Here is a 17265-nt window from a genome sequence, read left to right as displayed (position 1 = left end):
ACATGGTTGTTTAAGAAATGAGAAGCTCCTCACTGCATCAGCTAGGATTAAATAAGTTGTTACCAGCTATATATATATATATATATATATATATATATATATATATATATATATATATATATATATATATATATATATATATGTATGTATATATATACACACACACATATATATAATTCATTTGTAATTAATGAATTATTTTAATATAACTGCATATAAAGCTATACTTATAAATGTAGAAATATAATTTTACATTAAATACATATAAACTTTATATATATATAGTTGCACATTTATTATAAAGATTGTATAATGATAGCAAATTAAACATTTTCAAGTTGAACTGCATTATTTACCTATTATTGTTTATATGCATTGATTTATATACTGAAGTCCTAAAGCCATAAAACCTATTGTGTTGTAGAAATAAACTTAATATTTTGAATATTTTTTTCATTCAATCAAATCATTTATTTATTTATATACATTACTGTAGTACAAAAACTCTTGAGAGGCGCACTAATTTCTCACCTGTCTCACCTGTTAACCAGTGTTTAGTGTTCTTCCGCCTTTCCGAGGGATCTATATTCTGCCTGCTGGCGGATGGATCCATTATTGAACCTGGGCGACGAGCTGCCGGAGTGTCACAACGGCTTTTTAACAATGTTGCTCTATCAAAGAATAAACCCCCGGTGCAGGTAAACGAGATAGAAATGTTTTCACTAAATTATCCTGTAATATCTGGATATATCTGTGTGTTTGTAAAACGTGTTATTTTTATGTGAGGATGACGCGACAGGTGATGCTCTCCATCACCTGTCGGGGTGTGTTAACCTCTGGTGGAGGACCAACGTCAGCTAGCTAACAGCGATATTTAGCCTCGCTTAAAATGACAACAAACAGCGACTGTTTTGTCATTTTTCCAGGTTTTGACGAATGTAATGGAAAGCGAAAAACAAACTACTGAGAGAGAGACACCGCCTCAGCACTGGACAAGTTACAAGTTGATTATTGACCCTGCTTTAACAAAAGGACTCTACAAAGTGTGTCGCTACGATGGGCAGTGTTTCAACATACCTGTGAGCATCTTTAAAATACATGTTTATTCTCTGCTTTTTATATTTTAACACTGTAAAGTAGCGCCTGGCACGCATCCACTGCATATTTATCTTTATAATGAGGGGTTGTCTTTGTCAGGTTGAGGATTTAGGTTTGTTTCCAGTAGAAACAGTCAGAGATCCAAGAGTCTGCCGTCTGTGGAGCAAGTCTATCAAAACAGACCTTCTGGTTCCTAAATTTAAGGTAATTGTTATCATAAGTGTAATAACAATAATAACTCTGGTGATGAAAAGTAATAATTGTTGCTTATGGATGTCCTTCCAGGTTGATGAATGGTATGTTGGTCCTGTTCCTCCCAAAGAAGTGACATTTTCTAGGTTGAATGACAATGTGAGGGAGACGTTCTTGACTAATATGTGCAAAAAATATGGAAACATTGAAGAAGTGGAAATATTCTGCAATCCTAAGAACAAGAAGCATTTAGGGATTGCAAAGGTCCTCTTTGACACAGTGAGGGCTGCAAAACACGCTGTCCAGAACCTCCATCAGACATCAGTGATGGGAAATGTTATTCATGTGGAAATTGATCCCAAAGGTAACCCTCCAGTTTTTATTGATTGATGTTTAAGTGTTGATGTTGTGGAATAGGGTAGTTAACTGCACCATCCTACTCCTCAGGTGAAAACAGGGCCCGATATATCCAGCTGCTGCTAAGTGGCCTATATACTCCACGGACGCTTCCAGTGGGCAGCAGTGAGCGAGCTCTTCAAAGTTTGATTGACAGTTTACTGGTAAGCATTTAAAGCTCAGGGTTTTTCCCACATAGAGGGAATTTTGGCTCCCTCCAAAGAGGTTTTTGCTAGTGCTAAAAGAAAATTACAATGCCAAAATGATTAGAAATGACAGTTAAAAAACAAAACTGTTTTGTAAACTGGTGTTTCATTTCCTCAAGTTCATCTATCCATCTATCCATTATCTATACATCGCTTAATCCTCATTAGGGTCGCAGGGGGGCTGGAGTCTACCCCAGATGACTTAGGGTGAAGGCAGGGGACACCCTGGACAGGTCAGCAGTCTATCACAGGGCTACACATAGAGACTAACAGTCACACTCACATTCACACCTACGGAAAATTTAGAGTTACCAATTAACCTGAACACGTTTTTGGACTGTGGGAGGAAGCCGGAGTACCTGGAGAAAACCCACGCATCCACAGGGAGAACATGCAGACCCCGTGCAGAAAGATATCAGGAAGGCTGGGACTTGAACCGGGGATCTTCTAACTGCGAGGCGAAAGTGCTAACCACCACAGCCCATTTCCTCAAGTCTTATGAATATTTTAATTTATCATGAAAAATCCTTAAAAGTCTATCAGTTAAGGTAACACAGTTATATAAAGGTAACAAAGGCCCAATTTGAGGCAGGAAAAACACTAAAGCTGCTTAGAATTCTTTGAATATTGAAGCATTTATGTATTAATATTTATAAACCAGCTGTTATATGTCTTTTCTTGGGAACAATAGCTCAAAATAGTTTTCTTCTTTTCTTCCTATGATCCCTCTCTTGCAGGACAGTGCGGCCCCACAGCCACAGGGGAGTATTTCCAGCCCCACCAGCATAGCTACACCCCTCTCTCTGGACACAGCCTACTCCAGTATTTGGCAGGATACACCGTGCAGCTTCAGACTGACACCACTCTCTCAGGGAACCCCCCGCACTCCTTGCTTCTCTGCGACTCCTCTCTCCCAGGACTCTTGCTACTCCAGTCTTCAGGCAACTCCAATCCTCCAGGGGGAGCCCTCTAACTATAGTGTTCACAAACCTTTAAGACAAGAGCTCTGCCTCCGTAAACCTTTGAGGTATCGCAGGGGATCAGGCCGAGCCTCAAAGGTTAACTTCGTTTTGAAGCATTGCCAGTCACAGCCAGCGCACCTCTTCTCAAACCAAAGACAGACGAGCGGCCAGCAGCTTGCACTGTGGGGTCACAATGCACACTCCTCTATTCAGAATGATAAGGAATCTTCCTTTAACCTTGCCTCACCCTTTCAGGAGTCCGGAGATGTGGTCAGCACTCGTTCTACGGCTTTGCCTCTGAACTGCAACTCTTTCAGCATCCCGAGCATCAATTTCACAGCTGACCCGCAAACAATAGCATCCTCTCCACCTGATGACCAGCAGCCAGAGGTAGAGAGTTTGGACTCCCGCATTGAAAGTTTGCTGATAAACAACCAGATTTCTGACCCGTCATACTTAGATAGAGAGACTTTAGAGGCAGACGGAGACTCTCAGGACAGCCCAGCTTCACCTTGCTCGCCTCTTAATGCCCCCTTCTTAGATGACTCACTTGGTTGCACTCCAGCAGCTTGTGGATCCTTTACAAGCAGCCACCAGCATGCCTATCATAATGTTCTACATCCCAGTCCAGCAATTCTCGTCGAAAACGAAGAGGATGAAACTACTCAAGCTGTTTCGTTTCTCACAAGAAACTCCCAGTCACCCATTTCATCCGATTACACATATTTTGAAAGGAGGTCTCACATAGGCAATGACAGTGATTCAGAGCGGTTTCAGTCATTATTTTGCCAAAAGGTAATTCCTCTACATCTCTATATAGATCATGATGACAATAAAAGTTGTAGTTGTCATGTAGTTACCTGTGTAAAAGTATTTCTGTGATGGTGTAAAATCAGATTTGTTTTTTCTGTCCTACTCAGGAGCATCGTGCAGCACATGAAGATAAGGAGCACTCCAATAACAGAGAGTCTGGAGCTCTGGCACCAACAGACTTCTCTCTCCCTGAGCATCCATCCATTTCTTCTCTTAGTAGCACCATTCAACACCACACCCTCAAAACTCCTCCTGCTGTTACGACTGGATGTTCTCATCCACCAGTAGCCCCTTTCCCATTCCCCATTCCTCCCTTTCCTGCATCTATTCCACCGGTCCCTCCTCGCCTGCCGAATGGTGTTATCCCAATCCCACCTCCAGGCTGGATCCCACCTCTGGGCCATCACACTGGCATCCCCATTCCCCCGCCCCCCATTCCACCTCCTCCTCCTCCTCCTTCTATGCCTCCCCCACCAACCTTTCTCAGATGTCCTCCACCTGTGATGATGCCGCCTCCTGTTCCACCTCCTGTGCACTTGCATAGTAGTGCACCTTTATCATTCCTTCGGCCGGCCTGGTCCGCTCCGCCTTTTCCCACATTTAACCCCTTTGTACCGCCACCTGACTACCAGCCTGTACAGGAAAAACCCCACAAGATCACAGCAGAAAAAGTTTTAGAAGTCCTCATGGATGAGCTGAAGTCGATCATTAAGAAGGACCTTACACGTAGAATGATTGAAGGAGTCGCTTTCAAAGCATTTGAGGACTGGTGGAATTGTCAGGAGAATAAAGCAAAGGTAAGTTCTCTGCAGCCTCTAATACCTCATAGACTGGTCAGTGACATCACATGAATCAGGATGTGTTTTTCAGTGTCATTGAAGTGCAGGGCACATTCAGTTTTATTGCTGCTTTATTCTTCAGATTCAGGTTTCTCCATTGAAAAGTGGAGCCACAAGTGTACAAGACAGGAAGAAACTCATAAGTTCCCTCAGTCACATCAGTGGGCAGGGCAAAAAACCTCCATTGCCATCCTTCAAGGTAAATTGCTGGGCTGAATGTCAGATAAAACAAACCAGCATTTCGCTGATGAGTGATGCTGAATTTCATGTTAATGTAAAATATCTTTTTGATATGCAGGTAAAAAGGAAACGATCAGAAGAGATAGAAAACGAGCCGTGTTCTACTCATGAAAGTTCTGGTCAGTGCTTTTGAAGCAAATATCCCAAATTTACAATATGTTTTTTTACCTGTATATTTCAGACTGTAGTCTAACCAGCTGTATTGCTCTCTTTCCATTAGATGTGAAACACAGGGAGGATATAGGGAAACCTGCATCTGAGAGAGCCAAACGCAGACATGCAAGACCACTAGAGCTCGACAGTGATGATGATGATGATGATGATGATGATGATGATGATGATGATATGGTGAAAGAGGAAGATAGCACACTTAAAGATGAAGGAATGAGTTTGGAAAAAGTGGAGGCTGTTGTGCCGGTTGGACTTCAAATCATGGTAAATGGGTACTCTATTAAAAAGTAACTATGACATTACAAAGAATGCCTGTGGGTCAGCGTGTCAGTATGGTATCACTACTTTTGTTTTCCGTTTTTAGTTTTAAAATGATAAACTGGTAAGTTTCAACTTCATGAGACTGCATAAATTGCACTGTTTTCTAATTAGTCTGACAGAGATGATCATGATGATGGTGACGACAGTAATAATCCAGAGGAAGAAAACAAGTTGGGAGAAGAACAGAGGGAAGATGAAGCTGCTGTTGTCTTTCAAACTACTGATGGAGTGCAACGCGCAGATAGCGGTACATTAAAAGACTCTGTAAATGTAACACTCGACACTAATGAATGATAAACGCATGAATAAATAACTTTTTCTTTTTCATTAAAGATTTTTCAGAGAGCAGCTCCTCAGAGGAGTCCTCCTCAGACTTCGACTCCTCTGAATCGTTCTACTCAGAGAGCTTTGAGGACTCGTCCTCTGACTTCAGTACTGAAGATAAAGACATGGATGATGACGAGGACGACGACAGGAGTGATGAGTGTATAGTGATATCATCAGATGAAGATTCAGCAGAGCTTGAGCCCCCTCCTACTCCTTCAGCACCATTTACTCCTGGTGCTCAGCTGGATCTAGACCTGCAGGACTGGTCAGATCTGTTTCATAGGGAGAAAACAGTGGAGAACCAGTATACATCCTATCAACAAGATGCCTGCAACTTGGATGCCATGATGGAGCTCCACACCACTGAATATCAGGAACTACTGCCCCCATCACCCATAGGACTTGCAGGTTATTTGTCCAACATGTTTTTCTTTTTTACCAATTAATCAGATTAGTTTGCCTCACCAGGGCAGTTCAATATTTGTTTGTCAAAGATTATTTAATTGGCATACAAAAAAAATTCCTGTGGTTTTCCCAAGTTTCAGAATTTTTGTGTATTGTTTGATGAAGCTCTAATATGTGAATTTGCAGCGTACTACAAATTACTCTTGCAGTTATTTCAGAGGGCTGTGAATTATATAGCTGGCATAAAAAAAATTGAAATAATAATGTAAATACGATTCTTTAACAATTTCTTGTTGATCTGTGTAGCGGAGGAGCCAGGCCTTGATCTGGCGATGGAGAGCTCTGAATGGATAGTAGAGCCTGCAGACAACATAGAAAACCTCAGGCCTCTCACTCCCACTGGCTGCTTGGTGGACAGTGATCCTGACATTCTGATTAAAAGCAAACCAAAATCTCCAGCTGTGGAGGAGGTGGAACGACCACGAACGCCAGGCAAGGGGATAGTGACTGAACTGGAAAATGAACACTCAAATGAAGCAGAGGAAGTCGTCTCCCTCTCCCCAGCAAACAGCGAGTTCATCCTAGCTTCCTCTGATCTCTTGTCAGCCTCATATCCATTGTACCAGGAGATGCCTAAAACCCCTGGTAGAGAAGAAAGGAGTGTATGGACTCAGTGCAGCTCTGAAAGAGTTCCAGCAACACCTGGCAGAGAGATGACTGAAGGTAGCACAGTGTGCCCATCTCTAAATAGCCCACCGCCTGTTCTACACTCGTCCAGAAATCCATATATCACAGCCCCAAAAACTCCTGGAAGAGACATTATCCTACCCCGAAGAGCCATAGTCCACAAGAGGAAAACACAGAGGGTGACCACCTCAATGCCTCTGTTGTCTAACGGTTTTCTCAGAGGTTCTCCCGTCACGGTGTCCTCTCCATGCAGCCTCTCTGAATCTGGATCTGACACTTCTGATGGGAGTGATGGACAGACCAGTTCAGGTGTGAGAGTGAAGCCCCTGCAGGGGTTAGAGAATATGCCTGGCCTTTTGGATGAAGAGAAATCCTTAATGAGACAGAAACTGTGGCGGAGGCTGAAGAGGAGAAGAAGAGCCCGTCATCAAAGAAGATCACGGAAAAGAATCACTGGTTCGCTCTCCTCTGCTAGTCGTCCTCTCTGTGAGGAGAGGAGGATCCTTCACAACGTTTGGAAGGAGGGCCTGGATGAAGAAGATGCAAGGCTGCTGCAGAGCATTTATGAAAGGCTGCAGGAGCAGAATAATGGCTTTGGGTGGCTCAGTGACACCCTCTGGATACCTCACCCTCATATCCTTTCAACAGAGTGTCATGTTAAGTTGAAATTACATAGTGAGTTTACAGTAAATTAAGTGTGAACAGGTGCGGTTATCTCATAATGCTTTATCATGCAAACATTACTGAGATTAAGTATAGAATTCTATATGTGTCTTAAATACGTTAAAGCCAAATATTTAAAAAAAAAAAAAAGTCAAAACCCCAAGAAATGCTGTCAATTGTGGGAATTGCCTCAACAATGTAAACATCTGTTTTCACATTAATAAAGAAGTAACCTTATGTTATTGATGCAGTACTGTACTGTGTGTCATATTCTGTCCTTCCTATCCTTAACTGCTGCTCACTGACGAAGGTCCCCACAGAGAAGCCTGAGGAACACAAACCCTGGCAGCCAAACCACAGGACCGGCTCTGCTCGCAGTGAAGGTTTCTACAGAATCAGCAGGAAGGATAAAATGAAATACCTCAACAACTCAAAGCTGGCAACTGAGCTTCCCTCCACAAGTGCTCAGGTATTGAAGAGGAGGAGTTGTTATGATTTATTTGTGTACTATTTTTTATTTATTGGTTTATTTGACAGTGACAGTGCACATTAATAAACATTGCTGTAAATATGCCAGAGTTAGGCAAGACACTGGTTTTCATCTGTAGTCCCTGGACAGATGTTACAAACTCACCATTAAATAAGAAGTTATGTCAGTGTGCAGTTTAATCCACTCAGTGCCAACATATTTTTCAGCAGGGAATTTGCATCCCAGCCCAACAGCCTACATCACTGCGTGCCGGATCTGACTTCAGGTCTGAACAGCGGCGCCTGCTGTCCTCTTTCAGCTGTGACAGTGACTTGGTCAAGTTCAACCAGCTGAAGGTAAGCCAGGTATTAGTAAAAATGCGTAAACTAAACTGTAAAAACTCAGAATTTAACTTGAACATAGCAAGTAGTAAACTTCTAGATCCCAAGATAACAGAAATCAGTTGAACAATACAGTCTTTACCAGTGTTCTGCTTGGTTCATTTATCATTTGCTTCTATATTTGCCTGTAGCTTGGTTTTAATAACTGAAACAATACATGAATATATATCTATATATTTATAGACAGAGTAGTGATTTACGTAATCTTTTTTCCTCAAAAACCTTTGAATAATTTCCTTACGACCACAGTTATGTCATTGTGAGAGTTGAACTATGTGTTAACAAATGGAAAATGTTTTGTCGTAAATCATTTCATATCATCTTGTATCAGTTCCGAAAGAAAAGGATTTGCTTCAGCCGGAGTCACATCCATGAATGGGGCCTGTTTGCAATGGAGCCTATAGCAGCAGATGAGATGGTGATTGAGTACGTGGGTCAAATCATCAGACAGGTAATATAAACACAAGCTTATGACAAGGATCAGACACAAATTCATAATGCAAGCAGCTCCTCCAGTGTCACCATAGAGCACTTTCCCCCTGATTGTTTCTCTAACCTGCTCCTCTGCTCCACTGGGGCCTTTTGGCAGTTCTGGGTAGTTTCCAGGAGCGCAGTGGTTGAGATAAGCAACATTCATGAATGTGTTTTGATTCTCATCAGGTCATCGCTGACATGAGGGAGCAGAGATATGAGGAGGAGGGCATCGGGAGCAGCTATTTGTTCCGGGTTGATCAGGACACCATCATTGATGCCACTAAATGTGGGAACTTAGCCAGGTTTATCAACCACAGCTGCAACGTGAGTAAGAACTGGTAGTGTTGTGGTTTGAGACTAAAATAATTGAATGAATTGATAAATAATTGAATAATTGAGTAAATTATGTTGTTTTTTATTATTCTTGATACTTGATTACAGTTTCATTAAAGGTTCGGTTTTATTTTGTCTTATAGCCTAACTGCTATGCAAAGATCATCACTGTGGGGTCTCAGAAGAAGATAGTGATTTACTCCCGGCAGCCAATAAACATCCATGAAGAGATTACATACGACTACAAGTTTCCCATTGAGGACACAAAGATTCCTTGTCTGTGTGGAGCAGATAGCTGCAGAGGCTCCTTGAACTAATCTCTTATTAAGTGACCTGATTATGTCAAGAGCCAAAGTGGCCTGAGGTACTGTACAATCTAAACACAGACTCTGAAGATGTGTCAAAACTGTGACTTTTTAAAATACTATTCAGAATTGTACAGTCTGTAACTGTCTGGACGCTATAGAGGAACTAATGAAAGAACTGCAGACACATGGTGGTGCTGCTTAGTGAATCATGATTTAATAAACTGGAATAAACAGCACTTCATTCAGGAATAGGACCAAGAATTTTGTACTATATCAGTGCAGGTCTGTTACAGAATGATTCTTTTTTTGGGAGAACATTACAAAACTACATTTTCTGATACATCACACTTCATAGCCAACAATCAGTTCACACATTGCAAGCGTTATCTTTCAACAAGAGGGGAAAATGTTTATTCCAGATGCCATGTTATATCCAGATTCTCAGTTATAGTAAACAGTCTGTTGACCTGACTATCCAAATAACAGAGTTGTATAGTTAAATGTTTTCATTAATGAGAGCTTCAATGATGTTTCGCTTGAGTCAAGCTCATTTCAATAATGATGGTTTTGATGTTAATGTTTTATAAAGCAAAAGCACTGTATTATGAATTTTAAGTTATGTACTCATGATGATTATTTCAGACTCAGAAGATCTTTCATAAACACCAGGATAAACTAACACACAATATGCATGATTAATTGTAATAAAACATGCAAAACACACAAATATAAAATAACATCATTACACAAACTTGGTATATTTTCATTATGTATTTCATAACATCAGAGCGTTGTTGTAGAATATTATGAGTATAAAACAAAAATAAACAGGACCCTGAAAAGACAGTGTACTTGTCGTAATTAAGTGATGGTTACTGAGAGTTATCAGAGCTGTAAAGTGAATTAACACTGGCTTCACATGTTTTTTGAAATGCCATTTGGTGTCAGGACAGTCAGATTTCCTCTGGCATTCTGGTCGGCTTCAATAGCTTCAAAAAGAGACTTGAAGTTCCCTGCACCAAAACCCTGTGGGGAGAAAAACATGAATTTGCAGCAAATGAAAGCATTATTCTAGAAGAGATGTCGTTATATTATGATATTGATTGTAGTGAAAAGTGTGTCTTCAGTGTTTGTCTGTCCAGTAGCGCCCTCACCTGGTGATTGTGTCTCTGAATGACTTCCAAGAACACGGTGGGACGATCCTGAACCGGCTTGGTGAAGATTTGAAGCAAATAACCATTGTCATCATAGTCCACCAAGATCTTTAGTTCCTGGATATGAGTAAGATGTGCATATGCAAGGTGAGACATTACAAGTGAATAAGGAAAAACATTTTAACACATGTATTGCTGTGAATTGTCGCTGGTTGATTGCTTATAGTAAGACAATTATTTGTTCCATTCCAAGTTATTAGAAATTGATCTTTAACTATTCAAAAGAGGCTTTATCTAATTAAAAGTCACTAATATGCATTATTTCCAGAACAGAAAACTGAACATTGAAGTCTGGTTTAAAATTTTTATTCCACTTTGTGAACAAATTAGTGGGATTTTGGATATCTCTTTCAATCACTCCATAACATAAATCATACAGTACTGTTAAAACCAGAAAAAAATGCTTTTAGGAGCCAAATGTTCTATAAATGGAATTATGAATAATATATGAATAAACTGTTCTGTCAAAATCTAGATAGGACTAAATGAAAGATCTAGTGTATGTAAGTGCTACTGAAGTTGAGACTTTTAGCTCAGTGTACTGGAGAAATAAAACTCTTTTCGAGACATCAGCCTTTGAAGATATGTTTTTTAGCTGAAATCTAAAAATGCAAATAGATAAAATGCTGTTAAAGACTAAAATGATTGTTTTGCACTTCATGCTTGTCTGAAAGAAGGTATGTTATAGAAACAAAATAGCTCAAAATCTTCAAACTGACATGCATGTGTAAAAACAGTGTTTTTGCCAGTGTTGTCTTGCCTGTGCTCACTGTGACTGGAGAATGAATTAACACATGCAAAAGTAATGCTCTTCCAAAAACTTGCGCTACAAGACATGGTTACTACCTGGACATTTAGATTATTCTTGCTTTCTAAAACATAAACATCACACAGCATCCGTTTACCAGCTTTGTTAAAATGCCGTCAAGTTCTGACCTGCAGGACATCCACATCCTCTAAGACTTTAACCTTTGAGTTTTTCAAATTCTCCCTCAGCTGGTTGTAGTAGGTGTCAGGCACCGACATAAACTCCATCCCACGCTCCTTTAGGTTACGGATCTGCAGACATTCATCAGAACAGTTTTGTTGCATTTAGAATTCATCACAAACACAAAGATTACTACAGTGTGGTATTAGCCTTACTGCAGTGATGATATCTGATGTATTCATGGCGATATGCTGCACTCCTGGACCTCCGTAGTACTCCACATACTCCTGTAGGTCAACAAAATTGCTTTTAGTTCATGTATCACATGCTTTCACTCTGGCTTCAATTTGATTGCATCTACGTATTTCACATGAGCAGACTCTGAAGATCATGCCTGGATCTGAGACTTTCTGTTGCCCATGGCAGGCTCGTTGATGGGCATCTTCACCGTCTCCTCATAGTTAGCCACTACGATGGAGCGCAGGGCACTAAATTCTGTCTGAAGCTGCTTGTCATCCACTGACCAGAAGCGGTGAAAGAGAAGGTTCTTCTGATACCTGTTCAATCCAAAACCAGAGATTAAGAAACACTTGTGAAATTTCAAACATCGTGTTGTGCATCAAACACTCCTAAAGTGCTTTATGAAGTGCTAGTGAAAAAGCATTTTATGTCATTTAACATATATATGGGATATTGATGTTTGGCTTTTATACTGGAGAATCACTTTATCTGAATTTGTAAATTCAGGAAATGAGGCCTGAAAAACATGAATGACTCAGTTTTTATTACCTAGTCCAAAGTGATTCTTCACATTTAAAAACTTCAGCCTGTGTTACACCCCTCTGTCTGGGACTAACCAATGAACTCGCTCGTTCAGAGAACTGCCTTACATCACCCTTTCACGGGGTAAAAACAAGATCCAGATGTGGAAACCCACATAAGAAAATGCAAAGTCATGCTGATCCCAGACTCGTGCCATAAGAGCAGAGTTGTGTAAGAACCCAACACCCTTTAACTCCTCCTCTCATCCACCCCCTGACTTCTGCAGATTACATCCCAACACAGAGGCACAAACAGCAGGTTTGCTATCATACATGCAAGTTTATAAACCTCTATGAAAACTAGTTATGAGCCCATTACCAGTCAACCACTGGAACCATCTCATCATCTGGTTGGTTTCCCACAACGTGATCAATAAAGTTCAGTTTTCCACTTGGCCTGCAATGTAGGATGGAAGCCAAAACACAGAAACATATTATTCATCAGTTGTGATTCACGCAGAAACATGCACATTATGATTTCCTGAGTATACCAACACTAGAATAACTTACAGTTTGGCTAGTAGAGGGTCCTTGAACAGAGGGGGATGGAAACCAGGAAGGAACGATCCACTGTATCCTGCCCTCTCCACAAACGTGTGTGTGGTGTCACCATACTGCAGCAATCAAAAGCAAATCCACAATTCTGGCTTTTCTAAATCTCTAAATCCAAATAATGATTAAAAAGTTCAGTGTAAATTCACAGTATTCTTACTCAGTCGTTTCTCTTACCGTTTGAAGCACAGCCAGCCTGACTTTACCATACTTGTCCTCCAGAGTGTGGGGCTCCTTCACAATAACTGCACCTCGCTCACGGGCTTTCTGTTAGTGCAAAATGTTCATGTGTTATGAAATGTAACTTCACAAGAAAATTGTGTGTTAAGAAATAGCTGTAAAGTAAAACCTGTTGCACTACCTCAACCAGAAAGTCACAGTCCTCTACTGTAAATGCTATATCCTTCACTCCGTCCCCGTGTTTCACCAGATGTTCTCCCATCTCTAAAGAAAAAAAAATGAGAGAAGACATTTTCTTTCAGAACACAGACTCATGTTAATAATGTGAAAAAGATATGATTGAAATGTTTTATTCCTTAGCTTTTTCCTAATCTTTGTGTGATGTACTTTGCAGGTCATGTGGATACTGTGAAAGGGCTTGTTTGGGGTTGGAGTTTTGACTAAAGACTATCAGGACAGTGTATTTTCAATCATACCTACTTTCCTCACTTGTTTTTAAGGATTGTAAGGGCACAACTAGGTTTTTCTTTGGACAATATGTTACCTTACATCTCAAGAGAGGTAAGTCATTTTAGAATAACAGGAAAAATACTGATGTGAATATATTACATATGAGTAAAATTGATGAAAATTTAGTTTTTTTTTAAACCAATCTATTGTTACGATGAGGTGTGACATCTTAAATGGATTTCCTGCTAAATGCCCAATGAATTGTTATTTTTTTCTATCATCATTCCTTGTTTCATTATTTGAGAAGGACTATAACTACATTTGCTGTGACTATACAGAGAACCCAGCTCTGGATCAGTGCTGTACCTTTGTTTCCAGGATTGAGGGCAGATGAGAACACATAAATAATCTGTTAAACACAAAATGAAAACATTTTAGCTTTGTTGCACTTAAAACATCTGAAATCTTTGCTGATTTCTTCCTGTTCTAGTCTCCAGGATGAAGATGTGTTGCACTTCCAGGCTGCAGGCTCTGATCATTCTTTACCTTTCCTTGTTTGACTGCATGGGACACCACTTCACGACTGCCTGTCTCCAAACCTCGGTAAGCCAGCGGCTCAAATCCCAGTTTATTACAGTAATAAGATGCAGCCTGTTAAAGACAATGATTTTTTTTAGCTTTTAGTGAAATGAAATTAAGCTTTAACCTGTGTGGTAGTGCCATCTCCTGGTGATGAGTGTGGCTGCAGTTGAGGTGCAAACATTATGTGGTCTGGTATTTTACATGCTGTGTCCCCCTCCACCCCTCAGCAGAACCAATAGTATTCCCAAGTATAATGGCTTTCTCCAGCTACAAAAAACAAAAATCTATATGACCAGAAAACTGTTATCTTACCTGCTTTGCATTTCCAACCCAGAACGTTAAGTGATCAAAGCAGAGAAACCTGCCCTGCTCGTGCTGAAGACAAAAAGAAATGTGAATCAGTGCAGGAGGCTGTTTTGTAAGCTTTAAATGCACAAAGTGAAAACAGTCTGTAGCTTTTTTAACACTTAGAAAGCCTGGATTATTAAAACTATTGTGAAAACCTTGCTGATTGCTGCAACATTACTCAGAAACCTCTCTTCACTACAACACATGATTCAGTTATTTACCTTTTCACCTTTGTCCGTGTATGTTGTCTATAATGAAACAAGCACATCAATAGAATATTATTTCTATGAAAACACAAGGTCTCAGTGCAACAATGTAATATAAGAGAAAAAAACCTGAATAGAAACTTACCATCTTGCTCTGAATGACCTGATCCGACTGTCAGAATGAAATTTTCAGTGAATGCCTGAATTTTAAAGCAGAGCAGGAAGTTTCTGAATCCACTCCCACCAATAAGGAGGAGGTGTCAGAGGAGGAGAGAGAGCATAGATGCTTGCTGCACATTCGTTGTTATACAAGGATTACTTGGGAAAACATGTCAACACATAACAGATCTGATTAAACCTCATTTTTCCTTCATTCACTGCCAGTGAGATTGATGCTGAACTCTGTGATGTTTAGACTAATTGTCATATTACAAAATATGTCCAGCTAGATACTTGGGAGTATACACTTGATAATTACAAAAGATATATAATCATTTTGGGATTTTTTTTTTAATGAATAAATCCACATTTTATTCTGCAAAGAGATGCAGAAAAAATATTTGCCCACACAGGTTTTGAGTTACAGCGGCATTTTCCTCAAAGAAGAGGAAACCCATGTGTTAATGTTTAGTGGCAAGAGGAGGCTCACTCATGCAGGACTCTCATTGGCTCTTTGGAGTTACACTCAGCAAATGCTTGTGTGCCTGGAATTGCCCCCATCTCAACAATCCTATTCCACATCCCATATGCGAGTAACTGTGAAGCCTTTCCATAATCCTCAAAAATGAAAATTATCAGACTTCACTGGTTACACGCAAAGTGCAAGTAGTCTTAAAGATAGCAGTGTCTGTGTATGAGACCCGTCTTGTAACACGGACCAAGGAGTCTAACGGTCTTACAAGACCTCAAGAGAAAAAAAAAGACTAAACATATGATAACATTAATTACAATAACAGATTGCACTATACATATTATACAGTTTATGACAAAAGAAAGCAGAAGTTCATGAAAAAATGCAGAGAATTTTACAAATCGACAGCCATCACTAGATGTTGAATATAAAAGCTCCATATTTGAGTGTTACATTCAGCAGATCTCAGTGCAGACAGCAGGCATTAAACTACTTGCATAGAGTCACTGCAGCACCAACCACGACATGTGTTTTCAGTCTCCACACCAGACAACAAAACCTTATGTCTTCTTTGCTTTCTAAATATCCTGAAACAATTCCGAAGAATTTGATCACATCCCAGAAAATTCCTCGCTGGTGAAAAAAATTGCAAAGTCATTGCTGGTATGGCAGAACCTTGCAGAAGATCCCAAAGCACAAGGCATGCTAGAAATCAGTCACCAGTTATGCACTAAACATTTACTTAGTGATCCAAGGAAGCACTCAAAACAACAAAACAAAACAAAGCTGTCTGATATAAAACTACAGTAACATACAAGGAATATAAAAAATATTTACTTCTTTTGGAGGTTTTCTCCCTCTATTGATTTTCAGTATTGAATATGGGTCAGTTTAATTTAGATTTTTTTGACAAGAATTTACAAAAAAAGACTCTTTCATGTCAAAGTGAAAACACATGTCTACAAAGTAATGTAAATTACATTATCTATACACCGCTTACTCCTCATTAGGGTCATAGGGGGCCTATCCCAGCGGACTTAGGGTGAAGGAAGAGTTCACCCTGGCCAGGTCACCAGTCTATCACAGGGCTACATATAGAGATAAACAATCACACTCACGTTCACAGAGTTACCAATTAACCTCAGCATGCTTTTGGACTGTGGGAGGAACCTGGAGTACCCTGAGAGCCCAAACATGCACAGGGAGAACATGCAAACTCTATGCAGAAAGATCCCAGATCCAGGCCGGGACACAAATGTAAATTACAATAAAATGTAAAATAAGTGAATGCATAATGATCCCCCTTTTAAAGTGATTCACCGAATTCACTGTAATAAAATGCAGATCATCTGAGTGCAGTAAATGTGTCTCAAGTGATTATAAAGACACCTGTATCTGGAAGCTCCAGTCACTGGCAAAGTTCAGTATTCCTGAACTGTGAGGACAAAAAACACTCCAAGCAACTCTGTGAAACGGGTTTTGAAATGAGAAAGTCAGGCGATATATACAAGAACATTTCCAAGTCCCTGAATACACCTCAGAGTGCAGCTAAATCCAAGATTAGCAAATGAAAGGAATATGGCACATGAGTAAAGACTGTGAGTCCTGTGAGTTACAAGCTGGTACCTCTAAGTTCAAGGTGGGCATGTTGTGATGATGTGAAATGTTTGATGTTCACCAAGCATCAGAAGTTTCTTTCAGCTGACTTTAGAGTCTATTATATGCTGTCTGGTGAACTCTAGTGAAAGTTTGATAGGAGCTCTTTCCAATACTGGCTTTCTCTCCCATAAAGATTTGACTGGTGAAGGACAGGCAGCAGTTGTTTTATACACAGCCTCTTCCCACTTTAGTCGCTGAAGCTTGTTACTCCTTCAGAGGAGTCATAGGTGTCTTAGTGGCCTCCCTTACTAGGGTCGTATTTGAGAACAGCACAGTACCAACCAGCTGCAAATGTGTTGAATTTAGAACTTAGAGTCACTTTAAAGGGGTTGAATACTTATGCACTTATATATTTTACACTGTTAATTTTTTGACATTACTTTGCATTT

The 17265-nt window shown here is 40.0% G+C and overlaps 2 protein-coding genes across 2 annotated transcripts; one reads left to right on the top strand and one right to left on the bottom strand.

Annotated features, from left to right (window-relative positions):
• The first annotated feature begins 632 nt into the window (after window positions 1-632).
• Window positions 633-10026, top strand: LOC111581377 (histone-lysine N-methyltransferase SETD1B-A-like). The gene is made up of 18 exons (XM_035956947.2): window positions 633-698; window positions 927-1079; window positions 1198-1302; window positions 1384-1654; window positions 1738-1850; window positions 2630-3649; window positions 3775-4464; window positions 4589-4705; window positions 4805-4865; window positions 4967-5181; window positions 5350-5485; window positions 5572-5973; window positions 6277-7290; window positions 7623-7789; window positions 8017-8145; window positions 8522-8641; window positions 8851-8988; window positions 9141-10026. Exons 2-18 carry the CDS (start codon window positions 942-944, stop codon window positions 9312-9314), a joined length of 5010 nt encoding a protein of 1669 aa, XP_035812840.2. The 5' UTR covers window positions 633-698; window positions 927-941; the 3' UTR covers window positions 9315-10026.
• On the bottom strand, window positions 9689-14795 carry hpdb (4-hydroxyphenylpyruvate dioxygenase b). The gene is made up of 14 exons (XM_023289519.3): window positions 14732-14795; window positions 14602-14628; window positions 14345-14407; window positions 13997-14101; window positions 13817-13859; window positions 13182-13264; window positions 12998-13087; window positions 12779-12882; window positions 12588-12665; window positions 11842-12004; window positions 11663-11734; window positions 11456-11578; window positions 10460-10576; window positions 9689-10331 (listed from the first exon to the last, which is right to left on the bottom strand). Exons 1-14 carry the CDS (start codon window positions 14732-14734, stop codon window positions 10221-10223), a joined length of 1182 nt encoding a protein of 393 aa, XP_023145287.1. The 5' UTR covers window positions 14735-14795; the 3' UTR covers window positions 9689-10220.
• Between the last annotated feature and the right edge of the window lie 2470 nt (window positions 14796-17265).

Source organism: Amphiprion ocellaris, chromosome 6 (assembly GCF_022539595.1).
Source record: "Amphiprion ocellaris isolate individual 3 ecotype Okinawa chromosome 6, ASM2253959v1, whole genome shotgun sequence".
Lineage (NCBI taxonomy): Eukaryota > Metazoa > Chordata > Actinopteri > Pomacentridae > Amphiprion > Amphiprion ocellaris.
The sequence above is the reverse complement of the archived record's forward strand: the minus strand, read 5'-3'. Positions and strand labels throughout refer to the sequence as shown.